The sequence below is a fragment of the Alosa sapidissima genome, chromosome 1, assembly GCF_018492685.1.
Source record: "Alosa sapidissima isolate fAloSap1 chromosome 1, fAloSap1.pri, whole genome shotgun sequence".
NCBI lineage: Eukaryota > Metazoa > Chordata > Actinopteri > Clupeiformes > Clupeidae > Alosa > Alosa sapidissima.
The window spans coordinates 7,323,481-7,334,714 of NC_055957.1; the positions used below are offsets into that span (position 1 = coordinate 7,323,481).

General features: G+C 45.9%; 1 protein-coding gene across 2 annotated transcripts in view; it reads right to left on the reverse strand.

Moving 5' to 3' along the window:
- Positions 1-1,334: 1,334 nt before the first annotated feature.
- The window catches only part of LOC121709527 (leucine-rich repeat-containing protein 30-like), an 11,944-nt gene continuing 2,044 nt past the window's right edge, over positions 1,335-11,234 (reverse strand). Inside the window, exons 2-3 of one of the 2 annotated variants that reach the window (XM_042092989.1) lie at positions 7,023-7,141; positions 1,335-1,827 (exon numbers count right to left, since the gene is read on the reverse strand). In XM_042092989.1, the coding sequence (XP_041948923.1) occupies positions 1,515-1,827; positions 7,023-7,141 (432 nt within the window). In that variant the 3' untranslated portion in view covers positions 1,335-1,514. Of the gene's footprint in view, positions 1,828-5,102; positions 5,571-7,022; positions 7,142-11,234 lie in introns of those variants that run through there. The other variant, XM_042092980.1, reaches the window with a different exon arrangement.

The window sequence follows — 11,234 nt, forward strand, 5'->3', positions numbered from 1 at the left end:
TGCCCTCCATGTCTGGTGCCCTGAGTGTGTGTGTGTGTGTGTGTGTGTGTGTGTGTGTGTGTGTGTGTGTGTGTGTGTGTGTGTGTGTGTGTGTGTGTGTGTGCGTGCATGCGTGTGTGTGTGTGTGTGTGTATGTGTGTGTGTGTGTGTGCATGCGTGTGTGCGTGTGTGTGTTTGTATCTATGCGGATATGTATGTGACTTTCCCAAAAAGGTCTTGGCATCATTACCTGATTGGCTTGGTTGGCTGTGCTGAGTGTCTGTTATCATGTGATCTTAATTAATGCATGGCATTGAACTCTGGGGTGGGACATTGTGCTGGAAACAAACACGCACGGACACACACACACACACACACACATACAGAGAGAGACAGAGAGACAGAGAGAGACACACACACACACACACACACACACACACACACACACACACACACACACACACACACACACACACACACACTCACTCACCTGTTGATACCCTCATAGAGTTAAATATGCAGACATTAGTGTGAATGCAAAAGTAGTAAGTGTGAATGTGTGTGTGTGTGTGTGTGTGTGTGTGTGTGTGTGCGTCCCGCTTAGCTGCAAAAGTAGGCTAGGTTTTGTATGTGTATGAAACTGTTCCTTATGCCGATGGAGACAGAATCAGGACTCGCTCTCAGGTTTATACTGGAAACACAATGCTAAGTAAAGAAAAACATCTGTCTCTATGTGGAGACAACATTCCCATCGGACCATGTGACACCAAACTGCAATGACAGCTTACCACCAACAGAGGGCCTCGGTGAACCTGTGACTGTGAGATCATAATTAAAAAGTAAGGCTCAACCAAATAATACTACCTAGTTGTGGCTTTGGTTATTCACAAAAACAGAAACTGTTCAACTTTATTTCTGACATTTTCATCTCTCTGAGCAGTCCCATGGTGTTCAGTGTTGTGAGGCTTGCTAATCAACTCCCACAGTAGGGTTTTCAGTGTGATTATGAAACTGCATGAGGCAGTTTAAATAAGGAGATGGTAAGGGCTTCATTAAGCAAAGGGACAAGCTGTGTGTCAGGGGAAGATGTCTAGGTGCTTTACCTCCAGTTCCTAAAAAGACCTACCAGTATCTGGCACATACAGAGCTCATGTGCTAAAGCCCCTGAGTGGCCACAGGAAAAACAGATCAGTTCCACATGACCGGATGGTGACTGACCACACTGACTGACTGCAACCCCCCCCCCCCCCCAAAAAAAAACAAAAACAATTTGTAATGATGTTATGTACCTGATTTACTTTTTTTTACTGATTTACATGTTATGCTGGAGCATTGAATAATATTATATTTTAGCAGTTTTATGTGATAATCTGCCTCTATTAAAAATGTCAGTAATTGCTACCACTATTTTGTGTCCCCCAGTCCATGAGCATGTGTTCTGATTCTCCAGTCCATGAGCATGTGTTCTGTGTCCCCCAGTCCATGAGCATGTGTTCTGAGTCTCCAGTCCATGAGCATGTGTTCTGATTCTCCAGTCAATGAGCATGTGTTCTGTGTCCCCCAGTCCATGAGCATGTGTTCTGTGTCTCCAGTCCAGGAGCATGTGTTCTGAGGTCTTCAGTCAATGAGCATGTGTTCTGAGTCTCCAGTCCATGAGCATGTGTTCTGAGGTCTCCAGTGGTGATTCCGGAAGCTTCTGCTTGGTTTTGATCTGAGGAGCATCCCTGGCAGACCTTCCTTGTGCTTGAACCCATCTCAAACTGGGGCCACAGCATACAGTCTGTTCCCATCTCAAACTCGGGCCACAACATACAGTCTGTTCCCATCTCTGATTGCTCCTGGTTTAACCTGTTTGGATTCCAGTGCCATGTTACACGCTGTACTTGGTCAATATGACATGGTGCATTACTGCCATAACAGCTGTATCATAGCATACGCAAATGGCAGTGAATTTAGCTCTGATCGGGCATACATCTGACACATCTCCTGCCGTTATCAAGCCAAATCTGTCTGCGCGACAGATGTTATCTGGGTAATAGCAGGCACGCTGCAGGATTTGAACCCTGAATATAGAAGCTGATCGTATCTCCGGGTCTGGTGCGGTTCTGGTGCGGGGCTGGTGCGGGTCTAGTGTGGTTCTGGTGCGGGTCTGGTTCTGGTGCGGGGCTGGTTCTGGTGCGGGGCTAGTGCGGTTCTGATGCGGTTCTGGTGCGGGTCTGGTGCGGTGCTGGTGCGGGTCTGGTGCTGGTGCGGGTCTGGTGCTGGTCTGGTGCTAGTGCGGGGCTGGTTCTGGTGCGGTTCTGGTGCGGGTCTGGTGCGGGGCTGGTGCGGTGCCTCCGCGCACCTCTAATGAGTTAGCACTGAGGTCGTTTTAATTCACAAAACAAAACGTGATAAAAAGAACAGGCAGAGCGGAGGTCAGTGAGCGCCCTGTCTCGTCTGATCTGACTGGGGCAGTCGAGCTGCTCAGATCCCTGGGGTGAGTGAGCCTCTGTCAGTGCACTGCAAAGCTGCCCAGCGTGTACAGGGACCCAGCACAGTTTTATCACCTGCTGTATCTAAACATCACCCCTCCACACACACACAACCTCCTAACATCACCTCTACACACACACACACACAACCTGCTGTATCTAAACAGCATGTACAGTATAACATGACAAAAGAGATGAACACTTTTCCTGCTTTATTGCTGTCTCTAGTGTCCTTTTCTTTTCTTTCTCTTATACATGTACGATGCAACTTATTAATGGGTGACATTACAGTAACACAGTAGTATTGGGCCCATTCCCCAAATCAGTTCTCCTATAAAACAACCAGCTTTAGGTCATTCTGGATGAAGACTCTCAGGTTCTAGAACTCAATTTGAAACCTTTGTTTTAGACTTCATCTAGCTGCATTCTGAAACACAGACAGCTCCGCAATTTAATATATATTTCAATAGTACATTTATTTCTGCAGGTATGTAAAAATATCATTACAGTTACTGATCAGCAGAGATCTGTTTATCTTCAGAGTCATCTCCATAAACGATCCCAGTTTTTCATACAAAATACATTCCATATACATAGTAATACTCCACACACACACACACACACACACACACACACACACACACACACACACACATGAAAGAACAGACTTGGAATAAACATGTGGAAGAAATCAACTTTGTGAGCTGAGTTGTGAGATGTTGTTCTCTGTGTTGTGAGTCGAGTGGAATGGAGCAGTGTGGGTTGGTGGCTTTTGGTGGTAAGCTTCCGAGCCCATAGTTTCCACTCTGCGTGCTCTCCCGTGATCCCTGAGGCCCGTGCGGGGGGAGGCCCATGCGGGGGGAGGCCCGTGCGGGGGGAGGCCTCATGAGGTGGGGTGCGGGGGGCAGTCTACGGAGTTGTGCAACTGCACTACACAATTGGACACGCACGCATAACTACTGCACATACAGAGTTTGATAAAACCTCCTCAGGCACTCACACTCACACACACACAAACAATGTAGCACACACACTTGTAAACACACACACTTGCGTGTGCACATATATACATATACAAAAACTTACACCCACACTAAACTTGGATCCACATATAACACACACACATACAAAAATAGACATGTGAATATATCCATATCCACATGCACACACACATACAAAAATAGACATGTGAATATATCCATATCCACATGCATACACATACACACACATATGCAACATTCTTTCACAGAGGTGGTGGGCAAGGTCAAGTGGAAAAGAGCCTGCTGCAGTAGTGACCAGAGAAGCTAAGCTTCAAGCTTACGAGCGACTGAAATAGAGATGCTGTGTGTGTGTGTGGTGTGTGTGTGGTGTGGTGTGGCGTGTGTGTGTGTGTGTGTGGTGTGGTGTGGCGTGTGTGTGTGTCTGGCTGCATGTCTGTGCTTTCTAATGCCCTGCAACCCAAAGCTGGCGGAGGGATTCTTTGACCTTTGACCTTACACGGCTCCACTCAGCCTGCGACACCACAGCTATGAGCTCAGCCGGGCGCACGGGCAGAAGCTCCACGGGGTCAGGGCTTGACCAGCTGAAAATCAGCACATTGTCCTATAATTACAGTCTTTGCAGTTATACTCAGAGCATCTCCTCTGCACACAGCATGAGGTCTTTGCAGTTATACTCAGAGCATCTCCTCTGCACACAGCACGAGGTCTTTGCAGTTACACTCAGAGCATCTCCTCTGCACACAGCACGAGGTCTTTGCAGTTATACTCAGAGCATCTCCTCTGCACACAGCACGAGGTCTTTGCAGTTATACTCAGAGCATCTCCTCTGCACACAGCACAAAGTCTTTGCAGTTATACTCAGAGCATCTCCTCTGCACACAGCACGAGGTCTTTGCAGTTACACTCAGAGCATCTCCTCTGCACACAGCACGAGGTCTTTGCAGTTATACTCAGAGCATCTCCTCTGCACACAGCACAAAGTCTTTGCAGTTATACTCAGAGCATCTCCTCTGCACACAGCACGAGGTCTTTGCAGTTATACTCAGAGCATCTCCTCTGCACACAGCACGAGGTCTTTGCAGTTATACTCAGAGCATCTCCTCTGCACACAGCACAAAGTCTTTGCAGTTATACTCAGAGCATCTCCTCTGCACACAGCACGAGGTCTTTGCAGTTACACTCAGAGCATCTCCTCTGCACACAGCACGAGGTCTACCCATTCCTATCATGGCTATCACTGTCTGAGCTTTGCATTTTGCCATAGCACGTGGAAACCAGTCTTTCTCTTTACCTTTCTTTTTTCCATTTTCCTCTAAATCACCATGTCTGTCATCTGCTTCATCCTTTCTCTCGTCCACATTGTGTGTGTGTGTGTGTCTCTCTCAACTCTCCATCCTCTCTCTATCAATTCAATTCATAATACTTTATTGACATGACAACTAAGGCATTTGTATTGCCAAAGCAGTCGTGATGTTCTCTCTCTTTCTCTTTATCTCTCTTTAATTCTCAATCTCTCTCTCTCTCTCTCTTTCTCACTCTCTCTCACTCTCTCTCTCACTCTCTCTCTCTCATTCTCTATCTCTCTCTCTATCTCTCTATCTCTCTCTTTATCTCTTTCATTCTCACTCTCTCTCTCTATATATCTCTCTTTCTCTCTCCCTATCTCTTTCTTTATCTCTCTCTCTCTCTCCCTCTCTCTTTCTCTCTCCGCCCACCGCATCTGTCCCCTCATCCAGGCTTGAGGTAGTTGTGGAGGGCGCTGAGGCCGCCCTGCAGCACCTCCTGGGTCGGCTTGAGCAGGGGGTTGTGGACCACGTGCAGGCCCTTGTCCAGCGGGTGGCAGGCCAGCCGTCCCAGGCGCCTCATGAGCGTGTGCAGCTCTGCGGGGAGGCTCTGCAGCTCGTTGAAGTCCACGTTGAGCAGCTCCAGGCGGCCCAGCGAGCCCAGCGTCCTGGGCAGCGTGTGCAGACGGTTCCTCTCCACGATCAGGATCTTCAGGTTCACCAGGTCCTGGATCTGGTCGGCGATGTTCTCCAGCTGGTTACCGGCCAGGTGCAGGAAGACGAGGCCTCTCATGGCGTAGACGCAGGCAGGGATGTGCGCGATGCGGTTGTGACTGACCAGCATGAAGGACAAGAAATATGTGAGGATGGGGGAGACTTGAAACAGTTTGGTTGGAATTATTATATATGTGAGGATGGGGGATTTGAAACAGGTTTTTTAACTATTATATATTTGAGGATGGGGGAGATTTGAAATATGTGAGGATGATATGTGAGGATGGGGGAGATTTGAAATATGTGAGGATGGGGGAGATTTGAAATATGTGAGGATGATATGTGAGGATGGGGGGGATTTGAAATATGTGAGGATGGGGGGATTTGAAATATGTGAGGATGGGGGAGATTTGAAACAGTTTTAACTATTATATAGCATTTAGATGAATATTTCATGATATGGAAAGCACAATTTTATCAGAACATCTGTCAAGAAGTTGATGCTACAAGTACACTCGGTTTTGTGAAAAGCAACACACAAACATCTAATGTCACACAGGCACCCTATGCTGAAGACTTCCCCTGAAGGGACCTACAGTAAACCCAGTCAGGTCTAGGTATGTCCTAACCCCTGGTCAAGGTTCATGTTCATGCTGGGCTCTGTAAAGCGAGTGCAATGCTCCTCCATGCTCATTAGCACTCACCAGCCATTTTAAACTGACAAGTAACTGTTAAAAACAGCACTCACCGACGCACTTATTCTTACTGTACTCTAATGTTTTTTTAAACTGTCCTAAAATTGTGAGAATTGTTCTAAGACTTACTGTTTACCATGTTGTTAGTCGCTTTGGTTAAAAAGCGTCAGCCAAATGTAATGTAATGTAATGTAACAGTCCCACTTGTTGGGAGGCACACGAAACCCGCTACATGCGCGTTGATGACGCAATTACAGTAATGCGTGCACGCGCCACAGACGTGGGAGCATGTCACGGTCTTAAAGGTGCTTGAGATGCTTTCTTATGAAGCTATAGAGATCAGCACTGAACAGAATAGATCTGTAGCAGTCTACATGCGTGTGCTATAGAGATCAACACTGAACAGAATAGATCTGTAGCAGTCTACATGCGTGTGCTATAGAGATCAACACTGAATAGATCTGTAGCAGTGACCTTCATGCGTGTGCTATAGAGATCAACACTGAACAGAATAGATCTGTAGCAATCTTCATGCGTGTGATATAGAGATCAACACTGAATAGATCTTTTGCAGTCTACATGCGTGTGATATAGAGATCAACACTGAACAGAATAGATCTGTAGCAGTGCCCTTCATGCGTGTGCTATAGAGATCAACACTGAACAGAATAGATCTGTAGCAGTGCCCTTCATGTGTGTGCTATAGAGATCAACACTGAACAGAATAGATCTGTTGCAGTCTACATGCGTGTGCTATAGAGATCAACACTGAATAGATCTGTAGCAGTGACCCTCATGCGTGTGCTATTGAGATCAACACTGAACAGAATAGATCTGCAGCAGTGCCCTTCATGTGTGTGCTGCATGCTGCCGTACCTGAGGTTGAGTTTGGTGAGGTGGTGCATGGAGCCCAGACTGGCTGGGAGGCTTCTGATCTGGTTGTTGGCCAAACTCAAGACCTCCAGCTTGCTGCAGGCACCCAGCTCCTCTGGAACCTGCAGGGGGCGCAACACAGTACCCAGAGGACAGATGTTACAGTAGGATTTTCAGTTTCAGACATCCCAAGTCTCCCGGAAGTTCCGGGAGTCTCCCGCATATTGATAACGACTCCCTGATGCCCCCAAATTAGATAAAATCTCCCGGAATCTAGAGCGGGCGAGCAAGAGTGCGCACACGAGACCGAAACTTCAAATCGTTTGTGCATCTGAGTGTAGCGCGCACACAACGGGGATGGAGAGAAAGAGAGAGAGAAAGAGAGAGAGAGAAAGAGAGAGGTAGCTGTGTGCCTGTTCAAGACCGAGAACATCCTGATTGGCCTGTTTCAGTTCAGTTCAGAAGGAACAGGAGCGTCATGGCAGGGACAGAGTGCCCCCCAAAAAGAAACATTTAAGACCCATTTCACATCAGACTACACGAAAGTGTACCCTTGTTTAAGAGTTCAAAATAACGATAGTCTTGCATGCTGCACTGTTTGTAACAGTGACTTTAGCATTGTTAAATAATTGCAAAAGACATGTTGAGGTGAGTTTAACAAGTGTCATTTCATGTGCATATTATTCAGGACTAGCCTACTAGATGGCTATTTGCCAAGGCTACATAAAGACCAAACTACCAAAATCTACATATTTTATTATCACAATTTCTAACTATAGGCCTTCCTTATTTGGTGTGTTGAGTAAAGACAAATAATTAACAAACATGGGCTATTCATCACTATTTCGGTATCTAAGAAAGTATTTATTTATTTATTTATTTATTTATTTATTGGGGGGGTACCTCCCTGAAATGGCTTTTTGCAGGTTGGGATGTCTGCAGTTTGAAATATTCAGAAATTACCTTAAAATAGGCCAACAGATAAATGACAAACAATGTAAAACAAAACCCACAGTATGCTTTGGGTTTATATATACACTCTACACACACTTTGACATACACTCAAAAAAGAGTATAAAGTATATACTATATTTATTGGGGCAGCCGTGGCCTACTGGTTAGCGCTTCAGACTTGTAACCGGAGGAACCCCGACCAGTAGGCACGGCTGAAGTGCCTTTGAGCAAGGCACCTAACCCCTCCCTGCTCCCCGAGCGCCGCTGTTGTTGTAGGTAGCTCACTGCTCTGGGATTCGTGTGTGCGCACCTCACTGTGTGTTCACTGTGTGCTGAGTGTGTTTCACTAATTCACGGATTGGAATAAATGCAGAGACCAAATTTCCCTCACAGGATCAAAACAGTATATATACTTAATACTTATACTTTGGAAATAACGATGTCCACAGACAAGGTAGAATATGTTGCATGATTTTATTAAAGTACGATATATTGCGACATCAGATGCAAGTCAAATTTGTAGTTTCTTATGTGTCATTCCATCGAACTACAGATCCACTACCCGATCTGGCAAACTTACATAGTGCGGTTAAAGCCGATAGAGGGCCGCGAAGCGAATGCAGAAGTGACACTCAACCGGTTACGAGTTGATGAACCACTGAAACGATTTTGGAAATATTATTTTAAGGTACAAAAAACTCTTTCGTGTTGCTTTAAGATGTTGTCCTTTCCACTTTCACCTTGTGCTTGCTCTTTGCTAATGTAGGTCCAGATTCTTTGTGGTCAATAAAGAAAATCTGATTTGAGTGGGAAATCAACTCTGTATAGATTTGACATCAAAGAGGCGAAGAAGATGCAGTGTCTTTTAGAAGGGGAAAAAAAACGTTTTAATCTTTTCATCTAGTTTATTTTCAGCGTTTGAAGTCTGAAAGATGATAGAAGTGATCAGAATGTCAGATAAGCTGTCTCTCACTATGCCTGCAAACTTGGCAAAACTTTTTCAAATATATAAACAGTAAACAAACACAGTTCAAATAGTTTGCTCCTGTGCCAGATCTTTTATGTGTGTGTGTATATATATATATTTCAAATTATTTTTTTAAAGCTTGTTGCCTCAAACTGACAAGGAGAATGCAGGAAGTGAAATGCTCCCGGCTCCAGTGCCAAACTCATCACACGTGCAGGAGTGTGTCCATGTCTCTGACAGCGAGCGACTGTCTTGTAGCATTCAATGTTATCTGTCTACACTGAGTCCGTTAAATATGCGCCTCTATCACATCTCTGTGGGATGCCTCATCACATAGAGAGGTGCGAAGAGGGAGTGTGTTCTGTGCCGTCACATCAGAGGGGCTGCGTGGGACATCACACACTCACACTCACTCCTCCGCTCTCCTCCTCTTGCTTTTCTCCACTCCTCTCTCTATATCCCTCATTCTATCTCTTTCTCTCTCTTTTCCTCCTTCTCTCTTTCTCTCCCTCCTCTCTCTATTCCTCATTTTGTCGGAATTCGGAGTAGAACTTCGGATTCGGAATAGAGCTGTTTGGTTCTATCAGGACCTATACAAGAGCAAACTAAGGGACGGAGAGTCTGACAGCCTTTTTGTAAGAGATCTGCCTCAAAGGGCCTAGATGGCATTCCTGCAGAATGTTATATATAAGTCTTTTTGGTCGGAGATAGGTGAGGACTTGCTTGCCGTGCTCAACGACAGTCTTGCTGGGGGGCTGCTGCCAGTGAGCTGTCGTAGGGCAGTCCTCACACTTCTCCCTAAAAAAGGCGATCTCACTGATATTAGGTGTTGGAGACCCGTGTCACTCTTGTGTAGCGACTACAAATTGCTGTCGAAAGTTTTGGCCAACTGGCTGTCCAAGGTAATGGACCAGGTCATCCATCCGGACCAAACATATTGTGTTCCCAGTAGGTCTATTTTTGATAATGTGGCTTTGATTCGTGACATCATACATGTTTCCAAACTTCTTGGAATTGATGTGGGGTTGGTTTCGCTAGATCAAGAAAAAGCTTTTGACAGGGTGGAGCATATGTACCTGTGGGACACTTTACTTGCCTTTGGGTTCAGTGAAGGCTTTGTAAGAAAGATCAGGGTTCTTTACAGAGATGTAGAGAGTATACTCAAAGTCAATGGTGGGTTAAGTGCTCCCTTCAAGGTTGGCAGAGGTGTAAGACAGGGCTGCTCTTTGTCTGGAATGCTGTATTCTATAGCAATAGAGCCTCTTTTACATAGGTTAAGAGGGGCATTAAATGGTCTGTCTATACCTGGCTTCTCCTTTCCTGTTTATCTGTCTGCCTATGCCGATGACATAGTCCTTTTAATTAGCGGGAGAGGGGATATAGAGGTAATTGTTAACATTTTAAGAGATTTCGGGTCAGTTTCATCAGCCAGAGTTAACTGGGCTAAAAGCGAGGCTCTATTGCTTGGACAGTGGGGGGAAGGGGTGCCAAGGCTCCCTGATGGGTTAGTTTGGAAGAAAGACAACCTGGTGGAATCATCCTTTTGGCATCGTCTGGCCTGTGTGGATCCTCAACCAGACCTTCTGAACAAGTTGCAGTCTGTTGTTGGGAACTTTTTCTGGGATAAGTTACACTGGGTTCCACAGTCAGTTTTGTTTTTGCCAAAGGAAGAGGGGGGACATGGTCTTATACATTTCCATAGCAGAACTGCTGCTTTTAGGTTGCAGTTTGTGAAAAAGCTCCTTACTGGACCCACAGTTGTTGCTTGGAAACTTCTGAGCTGCACAATTTTAAGAACTTGTGGGGGGCTGGGGCTTGATAAGTCACTCTTTTTGACAGTGCCACATGGGGTTGATGGTTCTAGGTTGCCTCCCTTCTACCGCACTCTTTTTAAAATTTGGGGCATGTTTAATGTTCAAAGGCAGGGGGCAACAACCTCCTTACACTGGCTTCTACAAGAACCTGTGGTTGGCGGCGCAAGAATGGACATTTCCTCATCCGATTTCCCTTCACTCCGGAGGAGGTTTCTTGATTCAAGGATTGTGACATTGAAGGATGTAGTAGACCTGGCAGGGTCAGACTTTCGGAACGCTAGGAGGTTTGCTGCCTCCATTGGACTAAGGTCTCTTCGTGTGACCACACAACTCCTGGATAAGTGGCGCACTACATGCAACACGGATGAACGGACATTAATGAAGGAGTATTGCTCAGGAATGGTGCGGCCTTACATGTTTGATGACTTTGCATTGGTACTTTCACCTATTCTGAATGAGGGTGCTGGCCTGCTCTTGTCA